The sequence below is a fragment of the Pristiophorus japonicus genome, chromosome 4 (assembly GCF_044704955.1).
Source record: "Pristiophorus japonicus isolate sPriJap1 chromosome 4, sPriJap1.hap1, whole genome shotgun sequence".
In the NCBI taxonomy this organism is placed as follows: domain Eukaryota; kingdom Metazoa; phylum Chordata; class Chondrichthyes; family Pristiophoridae; genus Pristiophorus; species Pristiophorus japonicus.
Genome location: NC_091980.1, coordinates 219,269,741 through 219,291,287, shown reverse-complemented (window position 1 = coordinate 219,291,287; position 21,547 = coordinate 219,269,741). Strand labels below are relative to the sequence as shown.

General features: G+C 42.2%; 1 protein-coding gene across 1 annotated transcript; it reads left to right on the top strand.

The window, feature by feature from the left end:
- The first annotated feature begins 510 nt into the window (after positions 1 to 510).
- Positions 511 to 15,035, top strand: psma6a (proteasome 20S subunit alpha 6a). Its single transcript, XM_070877457.1, has 7 exons — positions 511 to 670; positions 1,438 to 1,532; positions 6,196 to 6,277; positions 6,786 to 6,941; positions 10,420 to 10,598; positions 10,780 to 10,874; positions 14,843 to 15,035. The coding sequence occupies exons 1-7, from the start codon at positions 595 to 597 to the stop codon at positions 14,898 to 14,900; spliced, it is 741 nt and encodes a 246-aa protein (XP_070733558.1). The 5' UTR covers positions 511 to 594; the 3' UTR covers positions 14,901 to 15,035.
- Positions 15,036 to 21,547: the final 6,512 nt, after the last annotated feature.

The following is a 21,547-nucleotide window of genomic DNA, read 5'->3' as shown; positions in this document are numbered from 1 at the left end:
GCAATGTGATAATGACCAGATAATCTGTTTTTATTATGTTGATTGAGAGATAAATATTGGCCAGGACACCGGGTATAACTCCCCTGCTTTTCTTCAAAATAGCGCAATGGGATCTTTTACGTCCACTTGAGAGCAGACAGGACCTTGGTTTAACGTCTCATCCGAAAGACGGCACCACTCCCTCAGCACTGCACTCGAATGTCAGCCGAGATTTATGTGCTCAGGTCCCTGGAGTGGGACTTGAACCCACAAACTTCTGACCCAGAGGTGAGTGTGCTACTTACTGAGCCACAGCTAACACTAACACTTGAGTCGATGATGCTTATTGAATATATTCTTAACATGAATCTAAATGTATTTACAATCAGAGTCGAAAGAAACATGTTTATTTGGACTAAGCCCTCATTGTTATTAGTGGCTGCCTCTGTGGGCTGTAGTGCCAGCCCTGTCCCTGACCCAGCCTTGACACTCAACCTGCTGCCATTACTAGTGCTTCCGGGGTAGTGGAGGCCTTACGCCGGATGTGCTGTCCTGGCCGCCGGGGATTAGTTCCGGGTGCTGCATGTTAATCTTCGGTCCGGCTCCTTTGTGAAGATGTCGCGGGGATCGAGCGCCGGCTTCGACCGTCACATCACCATCTTCTCCCCGGAGGGGCGGTTATACCAAGTCGGTGAGTCCGCGCCGCGCCCCCGGGCCGGGCAGCACCGAGACACAACTGCTCAGTCATGGTGGGCCCATCCCCCCCCCCCCCGGGCCCCGGCTCCCGGCGAAGCAGCCTGGGCTGTAACTTGCTGAGATGTAAACACCAGGCAAATGTCAGCAGTGACTTTGTGATTCTAAAGACTCGAGTTAAGTTTTCAGAGTGAGATGTACCGCAGTAAGTCATGTTGTTAAAGCCAGAAGAAACATAGAAAATAGGAGCAGTAGTAGGCCATTCGGCCCTTCGAGCCTGCTCCACCATTCAATATGATCATGCCTGATCCTCTATCTCAACATCATATTCCCATTTTCTCCCCATACCCCTTGATGCCTTTTGTTTCTAGAAATCTATCTGTCTCCCTCAAATATATTCAGTGACTTGACCTCCACAGCCTTCTGTGTTTGAGAATTCCACAGGTTCACCACCCTCTGAGTAAAGACATTTCTCCTCAGTCCTAAATTTCCTACCCTGGATCCTGAGACTGTGACCCTTTGTTCTAGACTTCCCAGCCAGGGGAAACATCCTCCCCCCATCCAGACTGTCCAACCCAGTCAGAATTGTATACGTTTCAATGAGATCCCCTCTCATTCTTCTAAACTCTAGTGAATACAGGCCTAGTTGACCCAATCTCTCCTCATACGACAGTCCTGCCATCTCAGGAATCAATCTGGTGAACCAAGAGTTGGATTTGACTGGGTGTGAATGTAAATGACATCAATTTGTTATATTTTTTGCAGAATATGCTTTCAAGGCTATAAACCAGGGTGGCCTCACTTCAGTCGCTGTTCGTGGAAAGGACTGTGCAGTAATAGTTACACAGAAGAAAGTGCCGGTGAGTGTAGACTGAAGCACCGTTAGTGTCAGCACTTGAACAAGGTGCTGGGAGGACTTGAGATGGTGTGATTGGCCAATGACCAGTCAGAATAAGAAATTATTGTTAATTATAATAAAGTACACCAGTTGCGTTAACGGCACGGTTCAAATCCTACTGTGGCAGTTTGAGAATTTGAATTCAGTTTTTAAAATCTGGAAATAAAAAGGTGGTATCGGTAAAAGTCACAATGAAACAGCCGGATTGTCGTAAAAAAGAAACTAACTGGTTCACTCATACATTTCAGGGAAGGGAACCTGACTGCCTATTTCTACCTCTGTAACATCGCCCGTCTCCGCCCCGCCTCAGCTCATCCAAGCCTTTGTTACCTCTAGACTTGACTACTCCAACGCACTCCTGGCTGGCTTCTCGTGTTCTACCCCACGTAAACTTGAGCTCATCCAAAACTCGGCAGCCCGTGTCCTAACTCGCACCATGTCCCGCTCACCCATCACCCCTGTGCTCGCTGACCTACATTGGCTCTCGGTTAAGCAACACCTCGATTTCAAAATTGGAAATTGTAAACCAGGATGACTTCATGACCTCGTCCCTCCCTATCTCTAATCTTCAGCCTCACAACCCCCAGCCCCAGCCGGGGAGATGTCTGCGCTCCTCAAATTCTGTCCTGTTGAGCATCCCTGATTATAACTTCTCAACCATTAGTGGCCGTGCCTTCAACTGCCTGGGCCCTAAGCTCTGGAACTCCCTCCCTGAACTTTTCTACTTCTCTTTCCTCCTTTATGACACTCCTTAAAACCTACCTCTTTGACCAAGCTTTTGGTCATCTGCCATAATTTCTTCTCGCGTGGCTCAATGTCAATTTTGTTTTGCCTTATACCACACCTGGGATGTTTTACTACGTTAAAGGTGCTATATAAATACAAGTTGTTGTTACCTCATTGGCCTGTTTGACTCAGTGGTTGACTGACTCTTAACTGCTGTCTGAAGTGGCCTAACCAGCCTCTCAGTTGGCCCACCACCACCACCTTCTCACAGCTAATAAATGCCAGCTTTGCCACCACTGCCCACATCCCAAGAATGATCAAAAAAATAGTTTCAATGTTACTAGCAGACGACCAATATAAATGAATGTTCAAACTCTCTTAATGGCATTGTGGCTGAATGTGCTACCCTATTTCACTACCAAGTTATACATTGCTGAGTTAGGTAATCTCAGTTGGAACAGAAATGGAAGTGCTTCAATTGGCCTCAGTTGATATCAGGGCTTGTGAGTCATAGAGGAAAAATTAAGGCACGTTGCCCATTCCTGATCTCTGTCCAGTGATCCCCTGGTAGAAAGTGCATGCATGTAGACATCGGGCAAGAATGACCAATATAAATGAATTGTACAACTCTATTAATATAAATCAGAACAACTTTTCACTGGCTGGAGTCATGCGTAGCACAAAGGAAGATGATTGCTTCCAGAAACCACAATCATCTCGGCCCCAGGACATCGCTGCAGGAATTCCACAAGGCAGTGTCCTAGGTCCAACCATCTTCAGCTGCTTCATCAATGGCCTTCCCTCCATCAGTGCTGGAACCCCAACTATTTACAATCTAAATTAACGACTTGGAAGAAGGGACTGAGTGTAACGTAGCCAAGTTTGCTGACAATACAAAGATGGGAGGAAAAGCAATGTGTGAGGAGGACACAAAAAATCTGCAAAAGGACATAGACAGGCTAAGTGAGTGGGAAAAAATTTGGCAGATGGAATATAATGTTGGAAAGTGTGAAGTCATGCACTTTGGCAGAAAAAAATCAAAAAGCAAATTATTAATTTAAATGGAGAAAGATTTCAAAGTGCTGCAGTACAGCGGGACCTGGGGGTACTAGTGCATGAAACACAAAAGGATAGTATGCAGGTGCAGCAAATGATCAGGAATACAGGGTATTGGTGAGGCCACACCTGGAATACTGCGTGCAGTTTCGGTTTCCATATTTACGAAAGGATATACTTGCTTTGGAGGCAGTTCAGAGAAGGTTCACCTGGGTTGATTCTGGAGATGAGGGGGTTGACTTACGAGGTAAGGTTGAGTAGGTTGGGCCTCTATTCATTCGAATTCAGAAGAATGAGAGGTAATCTTATCAAAACGTATAAGATTATGAGGGGGTTTGACAAGGTGGATGCAGAGAGCATGTTTCCACTGATGGGGGAGACTAGAACTAGAGGGCATGATAGAATAAGGGGCTGCCCATTTAAAACAGAGATGAGGAGAAATTTCTTCTGAGGGTTGTTAATCTGTGGCATTCGCTGCCTCAGAGAGCTGTGGAAGCTGGGACATTGAATAAATTTAAGACAGAAGTAGACAGTTTCTTAAACGATAAGGGGTTATGGGGAGCGGGTGGGAAGTGGAGCTGAGTCCATGATCAGATCAGCCATGATCTTATTAAATGGTGGAACAGGCTCGAGGGGCTGGACACGATTGCTGCCAACGAACCGGAAGCGATCTGCACATGTGCACTGCCAGTTTGTCACGGGAGCAGATTTGTTTAAAAAAATAAATTTGAAAAGCCAGGAAGGGAGCGAGCTGCTGGAAAAAGCCAGAAAGGGAGCAAGCACGTTTTATTAAAAAAAACATAAACATCATGCTTCTGGTTGTTGGAGTGCGCAGTAATCTTCTGGACAGCTTCCAGTTCGTTGGCAGCAGTCAGTCTGTTTTTGGACAACTAGAAGAGATTAGCACAAAAGCAAAATACTGCGGATGCTGGAATCTGAAATAAAAACACAAAATGCTGGAAATCTATTTTTCTCTCCACAGATGCTGCCTGACCCGCTGAGATTTCCAGCATTTTCTGTTATTAGAAATTAGTAAATGTGCCTAAAATAAATAAATACTGCATACATTGAGCAGTGGTGATATTTTTATACTATCTGATTTTAAGTATTGAAAACATAATCTTATTAAAAATATCCACTTAATGAACAGTGTAAACAATATATTGTGGCAAGAACTGACATAGCTATAATTCATGAATGAAGCTTTAACGAGTAGAGGTGGGGATGAGTTTGGTCTGTCTGTTGAGTGGAAATATTTAACACACCTCACTAATGAGCATGATCAATTCTTCATACATCACTGCTTTCTAAAATATTAAATACCAATAAAACCCAAGATCTGTGGATATTGTTGACTTGTTTGTATTTTGTTGTGTCTAGCATCTCCAATACAGTTCTGGATCAGTGATTGTTTAGTGCTGGCTCAGTGGTAGCAGATCCTCCTCTGAGCCAGAACTATGTTAAAGCCCCAGGTCAGCACTTGAGTATATAATCTAGACAGAGAGTTCAATGCAGAAATTCTGAATTTCAGATGAGATGTTAAACCATGGCCCCATCTGCTCATCATGGTGCCTCCAGCTGCTTAGGCCCTAAGCTCTGGCACTCCCTCCCTAAATCTCTCTGCTTCTCTGCCTCTCTTTCCTCCTTAAGACGCTCCTTAAAACCTACCTCTCTGATCAAGCTTTTGGTCATCTATCCTAATATCTCGTGGCTTGATGTTTAACATGTTGACTTGCATGATTTCTTATGTATTCTCTCACTGGTTATTTTGATGTGTTTGTAATGCAGTATGACAATTGGAAGGTAAGCTGGGTATATTTGGGTTTTTAAAATGCGGTTATAAAAGAAAAGTACTGCTGGAAATTTGAAATAAAAACATAAAATGCTGGAAACACTCAGCAGGCCAGGCACCTTCTGTGGAGAGAGAAACAGAGTTAACGTTTCAGGTCAGTGATCTTTCATCAGATGTGCTGGGTCTTCCAACAGGCTGCTCTGCAATTTTCTAGTTGTTTTTTTTTAAACATAGTCCCTTTCTGAGATTGTTAAATTTATAGCTAAACTTGTGTGATTTAAATGAAGAAGACGGCTGCAAATAGTCTACCCCGGAAGGTACAGTTTCAAGACAATCAGGGTTGGTTAACTGGTGGGCGTGTAGCTTGTTGAAATGGCTGGCTCTTGGGAGAAGTTAGACGATAAGAGATTATCTTGGGTCATAGGAGTGTGTTATACATAAGCTCTAGGATTCTTAAGCCTTTCAGCAACCCAATTTAATCAAAAAAAATCTTTTTTTTTTAGGGCTGTCAATTGATTGTAAAATAATTAAATTGTGATTAATCTCTGTTAATTAACAATCATAACCTGAGTTAATCTTGGTTTTACTCACTGCAACAATAGAACCTGCAGGCCATGAATGGGAACCCATGGAGCAGCAGGTCTGCTGGGTTACACGACTGATGGAGGGATGGTCTGCAGCTGGCCTTGGGCTCTAAGATTAATACCACTGACAGACACTTCTGCATTCACACTCTTGGGAGAAGTTAGACATTTAGAGGTTATCTTAGGTCATAGGAGTGTGTTGTACATAAGCTCTGGGATTCTTAAGCCTTTCAGAAATCCAATTTAATCCAATTTAATCCAAAAAAAATCTTTTTTTTTAGGGCTGTCAATTGATTGTAAAAGAATTAAATTGTGATTAATCTCATAATTAACAATCATAACCTGAGTTAATCTTGGTTTTACTCACTGCAACACTAGCAATTGTGCCCATGCTTAATTAAGGTATAACCTGTAGTTCTTTGTTGTGTTCTACTCTTAATCCAACGGCTCAATTTGCTGTTTTTCAGGATAAGCTATTGGATGCCAACACAGTCACTCACCTGTTCAGAATAACTGAAAACATAGGATGTGTAATGACAGGAATGACGGGTAATAAACTTTCTGAAAAACTCCTTCAGATTAAATGTCTTCCCTTTAGACTATCTGACTTTTGTTTTTAGATTATAGTCATGGTTTTATTAGTGTGTTAATACTAGAAACAGGATATTATCAACACCATCTCGATTTTGACCAAATCCTGTGCTTGGTAACTTATCCAATCTTGTTCAACAAGTACTCCCAGCAATAATTGAAAAGAAGAAGATAGTTAAGGAGAAAATGCCACAGGATGAGACACTTAATTCCAGAATGGTCTTCCTTTCCATTCCACGGACGTTTACAACCCATGCTCGGGGTCACCTGACCACTTCTACTTGAGTTAGTTGTTTTCTCTCCTCGTTTCACCTTTGCTGGTGTTCTGTATTGTGGGTTTTGGTCCTTTCAACTTTCGAAAAATAATAATGGAAAGAAATCAATGTTGTTAACATTACTTTGGCAGTTTAGACTTTTTCTGAACGTCGATCTTTTTCACCTTACGTATTTTCTTATTCCTTTACAGCAGACAGCAAGTCCCAGGTTCAGAGAGCTCGCTATGAAGCTGCAAACTGGAAGTACAAGTATGGTTATGATATTCCAGTAGACATGTTGTGCAAACGGATTGCAGACATTTCTCAAGTATACACACAAAATGCTGAAATGAGACCCCTGGGATGCTGTAAGCAACTTCTATACATTGTATAAGATTAATGCAACATTAGGTTTCAATTTCAAATCATATTTTAGCCAGTTACTTGCATATTATAAAGTCACATACATGTTTTGATGGGTCTGTCAATTGTGACTTGCCAAATTATTTTCTTAATATTAATTGAGAAAAGACCTTAAACTAGGTGATCCTTCATTTCTGCAAGGTTTGTTAGCATTTTCTTATTGCATTTAAAAAATAGTGACTCTCCCAATGGTTTAGTTGGTAATGAATAGCTGAGCCTCACAGAGCAGGAAGGTCCAGGGACTGCTCCCAATTCTGCACTGAATTAAAGAAAGCATTTATTTAGCGCCTTTAAGCACCAACTAAGTATTTTTGAAATGTAGTCACTCTTGTAATGTAGACAAATACAGCAGCCAATTTGTGCACAGCAAGGTCCAAATACAGCAAATGATGTGGACCAGATAATCAGTTTTAGTGATGCTAGTTGAGAGTTAATTGTTGGCTAGGACTCACTGCTCTGCAGTGACCATGTTGCAATTTTGTACATATCAATTTTGGGTGAGGACAAGATTGTGATGCCCCACAATTGAATAGCCTGCTGATAGTCACTTTCAACGCTCCTTGTTATTGAACAAAATTAGGGCTCATGGGATTGGGATAATATACTAGCATGGATTGAGGGTTGGTTAACAGACAGAACCAGAGAGTAGGAATAAACTGGTCATTTTCAGGTTGGTAGGATGTAACTAGTGGGGTGCCGCAAGGATCGGTGCTTGGGCCCCAGCTATTCACAATCTATATCAATGATTTGGATGAGGGGACCTGCTCAGCTAGAGTTCTTTGAAGATGTAACAAACAGGGTGGATAAAGGGGAACCAATGGATGTGGTGTATTTGGACTTCCAGAAGGCATTTGACATGGTGTCACATAAAAAGTTACTGCACAAGATAAAAGTTCATGGGATTGGGGGGTAATATATTAGCATGGATAGAGGATTGGCTAACTAACAGAAAACAGAGAGTCAGGATAAATGGTTCATTCTCTGGTTGGCAACCAGTAACTAGTGGGGTGCTGCAGGGATCAGTGCTGGGATCCCAACTATTTACAATCTATATTAACGACTTGGAAGAAGAGACTGAGTGTAATGTAGCTAAGTTTGCTGACGATACAAAGATGGGAGGAAAAGCAATGTGTGAGGAGGACACAAAAAATCTGCAAAAGGACATAGACAGGCTAAGTGAGTGGGCAAAAATTTGACAAATGGAGTATAATGTTGGAAAGTATGAGATCATGCACTTTGGCAGAAAAAATCAAAGAGCAAGTAATTATTTAAATGGAGAAAGATTGCAAAGTGCCACAGTACAGCGGGACCTGGGGATACTTGTGCATGAAACACAAAAGGATAGTATGCAGATACAGCAAGTGATCAGGAAGGCCCTTTATTGCAAAGGGGATGGAGTATAAAAGCAGGGAAGTCTTAGTACAGCTATATAAGGTATTGGTGAGGCCACACCTAGAATACTGCGTGCAGTTTTGGTTTCCATATTTCCGAAAGGATATATTTGCTTTGGAGGCAGTTCAGAGTAGCTTCACTAGGTTGATTCTGGGGATGAGGGGGTTGACATATGAGGAAAGGTTGAGTAGGTTGGGCCTCTACTCATTCGAATTCAGAAGAATGAGAGGTGATCTTATTGAAACGTATAAGATTATGAGGGGGCTTGACAAGGTAGACGCAGAGAGGATGTTTCCACTGATGGGGGAGACTAGAACTAGAGGGCATGATCTTAGAATAAGGGGCTGCCCATTTAAAACAGAGATGAGGAGAAATTTCTTCTGAGAGTTGTAAATCTGTGGAATTTTCTGCCTCAGAGAGCTGTGGAAGCTGGGACATTGAATAAATTTAAGACAGAAGTAGACAGTTTCTTAAACGATAAGGGGTTATGGGGAGCGGGTGGGGAAGTGGAGCTGAGTCCATGATCAGATCAGCCGTGATCTTATTAAATGGTGGAGCAGGCTCGAGGGGCTGTATGGCCTACTCCTGCTCCTATTTCTTATGTTCTTATAATATATCCAAATTTGCTAATGATACAAATCTAGGTGGGAATGTATGTTGTGAGGAGGATGCAAAGAGAGACTTCAAAGGGATATAGACAAGAGGTGAGTGGGCATGAACATGGCAAATGGAATATAATGTAGAGAAATGTGAAGTTATCCACTTTGGTCACAAACATAGAAAAGCAGAGTATTTTTTTAAATGTTGAGAGATTGGGAAATGTTGTTCAGAGGGACCTGGGTGTCCTTGTACACGAATCACTGAAAGTTAACATGCAGATACATCAAGCAATTAAGAAAGCAAATGGTATGTTGGCCTTTATTACAAGGGGATTTGAGTATAAGAGTAAAGACATCTTACTGCAATTATATCAGGCCCTGGTGAGACCACACCTGGAGTATTGTGTATCGTTTTGATCTCCTTACCTAAGGAAGGATATACTTGACATTGAGGGAGTGCAACAAAGGTTCACTAGACTGATTCCTGGGATGGGAGTGGGGTGATTGTCCTAATGAGGAGAGATTGAGTAGACTACGCCTATAGAGTTTAGAAGAATGAGAGGTGATCTCATTGAAACATGCAACATTCTTACAGGCTTGACAGGGTAGATACAGGGAGAATGTTTCCTCTGGCTGGGGAGTCTAGAACCAGGGGTCACAGTCTCAGAATAAAGACCGAGATGAGGAGAAACTTCTTCACTCAGAGGGTGTTGAATCTTTCGAATTATCTACCCCAGAAAGCTGTGAATGCTCAGTCTTTGAGTATATTCAAGACAGAGATCGATAGATTTTTGGATGTTAGGGGAATCAAGGGATTGTGGGGATAGTGCAGGGAAGTAGAGTTGAGGTAGAAGATCAGCCATGATCTCATTGAATGGCAGAGCAGGTTCGAGGGGCCGTATGGCCTAATGCTCCTAAGTCTTATGTTGTGTGATTGTCACTGCGTGATTCATATTGGCACTGTATTATAAAGACAGTAAATAAGAATAATTGGCTGCTAAGTATTGAATTGTATTCTGGCAGCAGAGAACTTGTGTTGAGAGAGGGTCTAGTCTAGTCAGATCTTTTGTTTTTTTGCCTCTGAACATTTGCATTGTTTAGAGTTTAGTCAGAGTTTTTTTTCCTGAAATCCCTTTTTTCCACTGCGTTGGTGGGATCTGGAACGCTCTACCTGAAAAGGTGGTGGAAGCTGATATCATAAATAATTTTAACAGGTAGTTGGACAGGCACTTGAGGATGAGGAACTTCGTGTTATGGACAAAAAGCAGGGGTGTAGGACTAAGCATGACTGGACTTTCAAAGAGCCAGTTTAGGCACGACGGCCGAATGGCCTCCTGTGCTGTAAATTTTGTATAATTCTATTAAATGCTAATCATGAACCAAGTGTATAAAATAAGTTCAATAATTTTTGAGTTTGACTTCTGTTTTACAGGTATGATTCTGGTAGGTGTTGATGAAGAGCTTGGTGCTCAGGTTTACAAGTGTGACCCTGCTGGTTATTATTGTGGTTTCAAGGCCACAGCTGCAGGAGTCAAACAGACAGAAGCCACAAGTTTCTTGGAAAAGAAAGTTAAGAAAAAACTTGACTGGATATATGGACAAACTGTAGAGGTAAGAGAGTGCAAGGGCTTAATACTAATAATTAATTTGAATTTCCTTATCTATATTTTCCATTTTATTTTAATGTGCTGTCAGATGATTTCCATTGCATGTGTTGAGCTGTAAATTAAAGTGGAATTTTTTAAAAGAGTTGTGATCCTTTTGAAATGATACCTTTTTTCTTTTGTTGTAGACAGCAATAACCTGCCTGTCCACCGTGCTGTCCATTGACTTCAAGCCCTCCGAAATTGAAGTAGGGGTGGTTACAGTGGATAACCCTAAATTTAGGTATATGAAACCTTTTCAACTAAACCAAGTAAAGTGCTGATCAAAGGTTACCCTGTTTTCTAAATTAGCAAATCTACTTATATTAGGTTATTATTTATTGTCTAATTTCAATGTTAAGCTTTTATTCCTTGGTAAAATGTCTTCTGTAATGATGCATTCTACACAAGTTATTCAGTGTTAGGGGATTTTGAGAAGTGCTGGTATTTAAGAACTCATCTTTGCAAGAATGTGGACCAAATAATTTGCTAAAGTACATTGCACAGATCACCTAGAATCTGTTATGCAGGGGTGTTTCAGAACCTGGTCTGTGTCTTTGTGTACTTTTCCTTATGTCTTTGTGTGTAAAAATCTCTTCAGCTTCATAATTTTGCATTTGGTTGCTATTATCACCAGCAGAACAGTATTTAGTCTTATTAATGGAAGTTTATATTCATAAAGAGCACCCTTCTGATCTAAAATAAAGTCTAGTCAATTAAGTTCCGATCAGCTGTAAGTTTCACAAACTTTTGAAATGAAGCTGCATCTGAACCCTGAGATGTTCCTACTTTGGAATGCACCTTCATTGTGATTTTGTGTTACTTGCATGTAACTTTTTGTATATAATATTTTAATGCAGATGCTGATTAAAATATGTATACATTACATACCTTTAGTGGTGAAACTGGGTGGTACAATGGGTTAAAATGCTATCTTTGTACCTACGGAAACTTGGTTTGAATCCAATCTAGAATGAAAAGATATAAGCCTGTTTTCATGGCTATAAGTATCCCAGATTAAATATTTACGAAGAAACAACTCGATCCCTAGTAAGCCTGGTCTCACAGTATGCAGTGTTTGTAAATTGGCACTTTTTAAAATTATTCATTCACGGGATGTGGGTATCGCTGGCAAGGCCAACATTTATTGCCCATCTCTAATTGTCCTTGAAAAGAAGGTGGTAATCTGCCTTCTTGAACCGCTGCAATCCATGTGATGAAGGTATTCCCACAGTGCTGTTAGGTAGGACCTTCCAGGATTTTAACCCAGCGACAATGAAGGAACGGCGCTATATTTCCAAGTCAGGATGGTGTGTGACTCGGAGGTGGTGGTGTTCCCATGCGCCTGCTGCCCATATCTTTCTAGGTGGTAGAGGTCGTGGGTTTGAGAGGTGCTGTCAAAGAAATCTTGGCAAGTTGCTGCATTGCATCATTGTAGACCAGGTGCGCTGATGATGGAGGGAGTGAATGTTTAAGGTAGTGGATGGGGTGCGAAAGACGGCTTTGTCCTGGATGGTGTCAAGCTTCCTGAGTATTGTTGGAGCTGTACTTATCCAGGCAAGTGTAGATTATTCCATCGCACTTCCGACTTGTGCCTTGTAAAAAGGCTTTGGGGCGTCAGGAGGTGAGTCACACGCCCCAGAATACCTAGCATCTGACTTAATTTTACTCAAAAGCCAAAGAATGCTTAGCATAGAAAAGGGCAATATCTATACTGATACAGAAAGAAATGCTTCTCTGAAGTTGGGTTAAACGACATAATTGGATTAGTGGAGTGGGTGCCTTGACATGTACTTGGGAGGCATTGATGCTGTAATTAGATGCTCAGAGTGGGATGGTGTTACATTTATAGTACTGACATGCCCAAAATAAAAAATATAAACTGATGGCTTGGGCTGAAACGTGGTAAACTGGCAGTTGCAGGTTGGCTGCTCGTTACATACCCCTCCCGATTTGACGTCAATAGAAGGAAAATCAAGACAGGTTATTTAACAGGCAGTCGGTCTGCAACTGTTAGTTTACCATCCAACGTGGACATTAATGTGAATATTAGCCCCCCAAAAAACTATTAATCAGTGTCTGAATTAGGCCTTTCGTCGGGAGTGGCATTTGGGCCAGTAATTAGCACTTGGGTGAACCATACTTCCGAAATAAAAGTTAAACAAGAGAATTGCATCACTATAAACACGATAAGGTGCCACACAAAAGGTTACTGCAGAAGATAAAGGTACGCGGAGTCAGAGGAAATGTATTAGCATGCATAGAGAATTGGCTGGCTGGCAGAAAGCAGAGAGTCGGGATAAATGGGTCCTTTTCGGGTTGGAAATCGGTAGTTAGTGATGTGCCGCAGGGATCGGTGCTGGGACCACAACTGTTTACAATATACATAGATGACCTGGAAGAGGGGACAGAGTGTCGTGTAACAAAATTTGCAGATGACACAAAGATTAGTGGGAAAGCGGGTTGTGTAGAGGACACAGAGAGGCTGCAGAGAGATTTAGCTAGGTTAAGCGAATGGGCTAAGGTATGGCAGATGGAATACAATGTCGGAAAATGTGAGGTCATCCACCTTGGGGGGGGGGGGGGGGGGGGGGGGAGAAACAGTAAAAGGGAATATTATTTGAATGGGGAGAAATTACAACATGCTGCGGTGCAGAGGGACCTGGGGGTCCTTGTGCATGAAACTCTTTTTGGAGTTTATCTGAAAAACATAAAACATTAAACCGTGCCACCCGACCTGGATGACACACCAGACATTTACAAGGCCCTTTTTTTTTCTTTTTTGTGGTTTTTTTTGTGTTTTTCTTTTTTTTGGTTTTTTTTTGGGGCACTAAAATCACATTTTTCCAGTGCCCCCTATAAAAGGGGAGGGGGACACTAAAAGCACCGGCAATTAAAACAAATTAAACTTTAAAACATAAAATGCTGAGGTGCAGAGGGACCTGGGGGTCCTTGTGCATGAAACTCTTTTTGGAGTTTATCTCCTTGTGCATGAAACTCTTTTTGGAGTTTACCTGCAAGACAAAAACATTAATCGGTGCCACCCGCCCTGGATGACACACCAGACATTTACAAGGCCCTCTTTTTTTTCCTTTTTTGGGTTTTTTTTTTTGGGCACTAAAATCAAATTTTCCTTTTTCCAGTGCCCCCTATAAAAGGGGAGGGGGACACTAAAAGCACCGGCAATTAAAACAAATTAAACTTTAAAACGTAAAATGCTGAGGTGCAGAGGGACCTGGGGGTCCTTGTGCATGAAACTCTTTTTGGAGTTTATCTCCTTGTGCATGAATCCCAAAAAGTTAGTTTGCAGGTGCAGTAGGTAATCAGGAAGGTGAATGGAATGTTGGCCTTCATTGCGAGAGGGATGGAGTACAAAAGCAAGAAGGTCCTGCTGCAACTGTACAGGGTATTGGTGAGGCCGCATCTGGAGTACTGCATGCAGTTTTGGTCACCTTACTTAAGGAAGGATATACTAGCTTTGGAAGGGGTACAGAGACGATTCACTAGGCTGATTCCGGAGATGAGGGGGTTACCTTATGATGATAGATTGAGTAGACTGGGTCTTTACTCGTTGGAGTTCAGAAGGATGAGAGGTGATCTTCTAGAAACATTTAAAATAATGAAAGGGATAGACAGGATAGAGGTAGAGAAGTTGTTTCCACTGGTCGGGGAGACTAGAACTAGGGGGCACAGCCTCAAAATACGGGGAAGCCAATTTAAAACCGTGTTGCGAAGGAATTTATTTTCCCAGAGGGTTGTGAATCTGTGGAATTCTCTGCCCAAGGAAGCAGTTGAGGCTAGCTCAATGAATGTATTCAAATCACAGATAGATAGATTTTTAACCAATAAGGGAATTAAGGGTTATGGGAAGCGGGCGTGTAAGTGGAGCTGAGTCCACGGCCAGATCAGCCATGATCTTGTTGAATGGCGGAGCAGGCTCGAGGGGCTAGATGGCCTACTCCTGTTCCTTGTTCTTGTGTTCTTATTACATTAAAACAGTTTCCTATTTTGTTTCACAGTTGTCTTTATGGTCTTTATTCTGGAAATACATTTTAATTTGACTTGGAGCAGCTTAGAAATTTTAAGATGACGGCACAAAATATAGATGCATTTAAATTTATTGTGCAGTTTATCTTTGAATTGTTATTTCTGAAAATGTGCGTTTAGCATGAAACCCTTTGTTTCCAACAAATTTGTTTTGTTTTTTTTCAGGATTCTTTCAGAAGCTGAAATTGATACACATCTGGTCGCTCTAGCGGAGAGAGACTGAAATTCCATTTAGTTTAAGATTCTGTATTTGTTACATAAAGAACACTGTTAATGGAAGACTGCAGATTGCTGTAACAGACTGCCCATCTACACTGTATTTTACTCCGTTCAAATAAAGCTAAGGTTTTGGAACATACTGTTGATTAAAATAATGTTTACACACATGCTCACATCTCATCAGCAGACCAAATAGTGGCTTTTTTCTATACTAAAGGCGGGGGGGAGAGAGGGAGGAATTCAACCTCTACTGCACACGTCTGCTGAACTTCCAAACATCATGCTGTTCCAGTTAGAACTTGCTATTTGGAAGCCAGCACAATGGAACATTATGGAATCATAAAAATGTAAGTACAGAATGAAGTCATTTCAGCCCTTCATAACATAGAGGAATTGTTTTATAATTAGGATCTGGGAGTCGGTTAGGGAAAAGTTTGTGCAAGCCACTTTCTTCCATAGCTACCGACAGGTTAAAAACATCTTGGGTTTACTTTTCGCACACTGCATTTTGATTGTAATGTAGTAAAGTGCAGATGCAGATTTTGAATGATCTGCAACCTTTAATTGTAAAAAAAAAATGGAACATATGAAAGGTAGAGATGTGAGTTCGGGGCCCAGCAGAGGCAAGGGCCCTGGGGAAGCGCAGGCCAGCCCACACAGCGATATGTGTGCGCACTAGGTCCGTGCAGCAGAGCTGGTCTCCAGTCGTCTTGGTTAACCCTTGCCACTGGACCAAGAACCAGCTCTGTCAAGCCCATTTGGTGGTTGGTGTGCAACGGCCACTGCATGTTAAAAAAAATCCACGCACAGGCATCTTCCTTTAACATGTAGTTCGGGACCGGGAATATCAGATTCTTCATCGAAACACCTGTGAACTCGGCCCTTTTTAGCGTGGAAAGAAGTCATCCTCGATACGAGGGACCGCCTAAGAGAAGAAGTAGGTAGGAACTTCAGTTACATGAAGAGACTAGAGATTGGATTGTTCTTAGAGCAGAGAAGGTTAAGGAGAGATTTAAGTATTCAAAATTATGAGGTGTTTTGATAGAGTAAATAGGGAAAAACTGTTTCCATTGGCAGGAGTGTCGGTAACCAGAGGACACCGTTTAAAGATAATTGGCAAAAGAACCAGGGGGGCGATGAGAATTTTATTTTATGCAGCGAATTGATATGATTTGGAATGCACTGTCTGAAAGGGTGGTGGAAGCAGATTCAATAATAACTTTGAAAAGGGAATTGGATAAATACTTGAAGGGAAAAATAAATTGCAGGGCTATCTGGGAGAGAACTGGGGAGTGGGACTATTTGGATAGCTTTCAAAGTGCCACCACAGGCATGATGGGCTGAATAGCCTCCTTTTGTGCTGTATAATTCTAAGTGATGTACCTTCTGGGAGGATTCACATTGTCCTGTGAATACATCCTAGCACCCTATTCGCTTTAGCTGTAGCTTCATGGCATTGGTCATGTACCTTTAGCGATCTACACACTAGAACAGTGGTTCTCAAACTGGGGTAGGTCTGCGAAAGCCCCAATCGATAATGGAGCGTGCATTCGTGCGCAGCAGCTGGGCGCTACTGAATGGGACATTGAATGGTTACCATGACGGCGGCAGCAGCGGCGGCTATGCACTGCAGAAAGGAGGGAGGAAAACAGACTGGACCAACAGCGGCCGCAATGCCACCGCCTGCAACAAGAATCTGAGGCAGAAAATCACAGGACCAGCTATTCAGAGAGGAACCGACCATCTGTAAAATATCCCATCCCGACTACCAGCTGTCTGTTGCAGCGCTGGGATACGACCTGTAAGTCGGATAATCATTACATTAGATCTGTCTGTCCACGGTCAAGCAGCAAATCTGATGTAATAATCTGGCAGCACTTGAATAATTTGAATAACCAATGCATTTCTAATTTAAAAAAATCAATGCTTTAAAATCACTATCATTTTATACATACATGAGGGATTCCTGTTTTGTAAATGTCACCATAGTTATATTGTAATTCATTGTCAGAAGATCCTGGTACAAGTGGGCAATAATTTAGATGGGGGTCCGTGATTACTAATGCATTTGAAAAGGGGTCCTTCGAAAAAGTTCGAGTACCACTGCACTCGAACACCCAGATCTATTTCATTCACCACCAGCTTTAGTTCTTTTCCTTGAAGAGTATATAGTAGGTACATAATGTTTTTGAACAATAGACCAGATGGGAAAGTAAAGGAAGTAGACACTGTCTGAAGGATACAAACTACCCAGTGAAATAGCCTGGCTCAAGGTTTGCTGCAGACTGCCAGCTCAGAATAAGGGATAAGGGAGATACGTGAAAAACGGAAGGTTATGTGTCATTGGTAAATGTAATGCATTGTTTCATGACACAATGTATTAGGGAAGCCACTAAACAGAAGCTTGACTTGACAATGTTACGTGACCCTTTTAGCATTAAAAAATGGTGGCGGAAAGCACTTGCGCCCAGGCAGCCAGCTTCCAGAGCCCCACCGGGACATTCTGTGCCAGTATCGACGGGGCGTGGAGCATTACCGCCCAGAAGTGGCGAGCCAGTGTGCAACACCCCTGGCGATGACACCGGCTCGAGTTTTGCCTGCCGCCCGACCCCTAGCACTCCGTAGCACGCCCTGATGGAAATGCCTGTGAAAACAGGTGTTCCAAGCTGTAGTGGCTGCAGTCAGGTAAATAATGCCGACCTCGCGTAAGTGTGATCGCAACCCCTCCCCCCAGCCCAAGCCACTGTTATGGCACTCCGAGGCCGGCTGTTTACTTCGGGATTTTCCCTTGCTCAGCCGGCCTAGCGTCTTAAAAGGAGGCATACAACGCCTCCCTTAGTGATCCACTCCAATCTCCGAGCCCAGCTGATGAATTTATCCCTCCGCCTGGGACAATGCCCCAACTGAAGCGCACCCGAATTTCTCCCGCCATGATTAGATCTCCCATCAGCCTTCTAAACTCGAGGGAATGCAAGCCAAGTTTATGCAATTTTTCCTCACAAGTTAACACTTTAAGTCCTGGTATCATTTGGGTGAATCTACGCTGTACACCCTCCAAAGCTAATATACCTTTCCCCACATTGAACTCTAATAATAGGATTGGGCAGAGTCAATGCTGATTTATGAAAGAGAAATCCTGTTTGATAAATCTGTTACAGTTTTTTGAGGTTGTAACTAGTAGAATAGATAAAGTGGAACCAGTGGATGTGGCGTATTAGGATTTTCAGAAGGCATTCGATAAGGTGCCACACAAGACGTTATTAAACAAAATTAGGGCTCATGGGATTGGGGGTAATGTACTAGCATGGATTGAGGATTAGTTAACGAACAGAAAACAGAGTAGGAATAAACGGGTCATTTTCGGATTGGTAGGCTGTAACTAGTGGGGTGCCGCAAGGATTGGTGCTTGGGGCCCCAGCTATTCACAATCTATATCAATGATTTGGATGAGGAGACCAAATGTAATACAGGGTATATCCAAGTTTGCTGATGATACAAAGCTAGTTAGGAATGTAAGTTGTGAGGAGGTTGCAAAGAGGCTTCAAGGGGATATAGACAGGCTAAGTGAATGGGCAAGAACATGGCAAATGAAATATAATGTGGAGAAATGTGAAGTTATCCACTTTGGTAGGAACAATAGAAAAGCAGAGTATTTTTTTAAATGGTAAGAGATTGGGAAATATTAACATGCAGGTACAGCAAGCAATTAAGAAAGCAAATGGTATGTTGGCCTTTATTAGAGGATTTGAGTATAAGAGTAAAGACATCTTATTGCAATTATATAGGGCACTGGTGAGACTGCACCTGGAGTATTGTGTACAATTTTGGTCTCCTTACCTAAGGAAGGATATACTTGCCATTGAAGAGGAGTGCAACGAAGGTTCACCAGACTGATTCCTGGGATGGGGGGATTGTCCTATGAGGAGAGATTGGGTAGACTAGGATTACATTCTCGAGTTTAGAAGAATGAGAGGCGATCTCATTGAAACATACAACATTCTTACAGAGCTTGACAGGGTAGATGCAGGTAGAATATTTCCTCTGGCTCTGGAGTCTAGAACCAGGGGTCACAGTCTCAGAATAAGGGGTTGGCCATTTAGGACTGAGATGAGGAGAAACATCTTCACTCAGAAGGTTGTGGAGGCTCAGTCTATTTAGTACACTCAATATATTGAAAACCGAGAGCGATAGATTTTTGAATATTAAGGGAATCGAGGGATATGGGACATTGCAGGAAAGTGGAGTTGAAGTAGATCAGCCATGATAGAAACATAGAAACATAAAAAATAGGTGCAGGAGTAGGCCATTTGGCCCTTCTCGCCTGCACCACCATTCAATGAGTTCATGGCTGAACATGCAACTTCAGTACCCCATTCCTGCTTTCTCACCATACCCCTTGATTCCCCTAGTAGTAAGGACTTCATCTAACTCCTTTTTGAATATATTTAGTGAATTGGCCTCAACAACTTTTTGTGGTAGAGAATTCCACAGGTTCACCACTCTCTGGGTGAAGAAATTCCTCCTCATCTCGGTCCTAAATGGCTTCCCCCTTATCCTTAGACTGTGTCCCCTGGTTCTGGACTTCCCCAACATTGGGAACATTCTTCCTGCATCTAACCTGTCTAACCCCGTCAGAATTTTAAACGTTTCTATGAGGTCCCCTCTCATTCTTCTGAACTCCAGTGAATACAAGCCCAGTTGATCCAGTCTTTCTTGATAGGTCAGTCCCGCCATCCCGGGAATCAGTCTGGTGAACCTTCGCTGCACTCCCTCAATAGCAAGAATGTCCTTCCTCAGGTTAGGAGACCAAAACTGTACACAATACTCCAGGTGTGGCCTCACCAAGGCCCTGTACAATTGTAGCAAATCTTATTGAATGGCAAAGCAGGCTCGAGGGGCCGAATGGTCTACTCCTGCTCCTAATTCTTATGTGTCACAGTTTTGCCCACTCACACTTTGTCTATGTCCTTTCGTAACTTTCTGCACACGCAGTGTCAGCTGTGGCTCAGTTGGTAGACTCTCGCCTCTGAGTCAGAAGTTCATGTGGACCAAGTTCCGCTCCAGGGACTTGAGCACATAGTTCAGGCTGACATTCCCAATGTAGTACTGAAGGAGTGCTGCACTGTTGGAGGTGCTGTCTTTCGGATGAGACATTAAACCGAGGTCCAGTCTATTGTCAGGTGGACATAAAAGATCCCATGGCACTATTTTGAAGAAGAGCAGTGGAGTTCTCAGTGTCCTGACCAACATTTATTCCTCAACCATCCTCAATAAAAGTTTATCTGGTCATTACCACATTGCTGTTTGTGGGACCTTGCTGTGCACAAATTGGCTTCCATATTTCTTACATTACAACAAGTGACTACACCTCAGAAATACTCCATTCGCTGTAAAGCGCTTTTGGATGTCCTGAGGGCGTGAAAAACGCTATATAAGTGTAAGTATTTCTTATGGTGCCTCCTAGCTTCGTGTCATCTGCAAATTCGATACACAACTTTCTACACCTTTATCCAAATGATTGATATACATCGGGAAAAGCTCAGGCCCCAGTACATATCTCTGAGGGACACCAATTGTCACACCAGAGTACGTTCCCTTTATTCCTACTTTCTGACTCCTACCTCTCAACCAATTGCCAGGCCATGTCACCTTTCTGCACAATTCCGTGTGCTTTCATGTTTGATAATCTCTTGTGTGAAACCTTATCTAATGCCTTCTGGAAATCCATATAGATAACATCTATAGATGCTTCTTTATCCACCATGTTGGTGACCGCCTCAGAAAATTCAACGAGATTAGTCAGACATGACCTACCCTTTACAAATGCATGCTGATTCTCTTTGTTCAGCTGATACTTGTTCAAGTGCCTAGTCACTCTGTCCCAGATAATAGATTCCAGTAACATCCTCACAACTGATGTTAAACTGATGGGTTTGTAGTTTCCTTGTTTCTCCCTCTTAAATATTGTAATTTTCCAAACCAAAGGCGTAAATTCCCAAATCTAAAGAGCTTTGAAAAATTATAACTAACGCACCTGAAATTTTCTCACCTACTTCTTTTAATACCCTGGGATGGAAACCATCAGGTCCTGGAGACTTGTCTATCTTGAGTCTCATTGTTTTCTCCACAACCATTTTTTAAATTTTTCTTAAATCCAATAAATTCCTCCCTTTGACTTATTTTTAGGTTTACTTGTGCTACTGGAATGTTGTTCTCTTTACTGTGAAGATGTATACAAAGCATTTATTTAACGTCTTCTATTTCCTTATTGTCCATTATTTAAAAAAAAGAAAGTTGTATTTATAGTTGCAATTTAAAATTTAATTTAAATTTAAATTTAATTTAAAAGTTGTCTTTCACGATCTCAGGGTGTCCCAAAGTGTCCCACAGCCAATTAAGTACTTTTGAAGTGTAGTCACTGCTGTAGGAAACGCATCAGCCAATTTGCACACAGCAAGGTCCCACAAACAGTAATGTGATAACGACCAGATAACCTGTTTTTAGTGCTTTTGATTGAGGGCTTATTATTGGCCAGGACATCAGGGATAGCTCCCCAGCTTTTCTTTGAAATAGTGCCATGGGATGTTTTGCATCCACCTGAGAGACCTCGGTTTAACATCTCATCCAAAAGACGGCATCTCCAACAGTGCA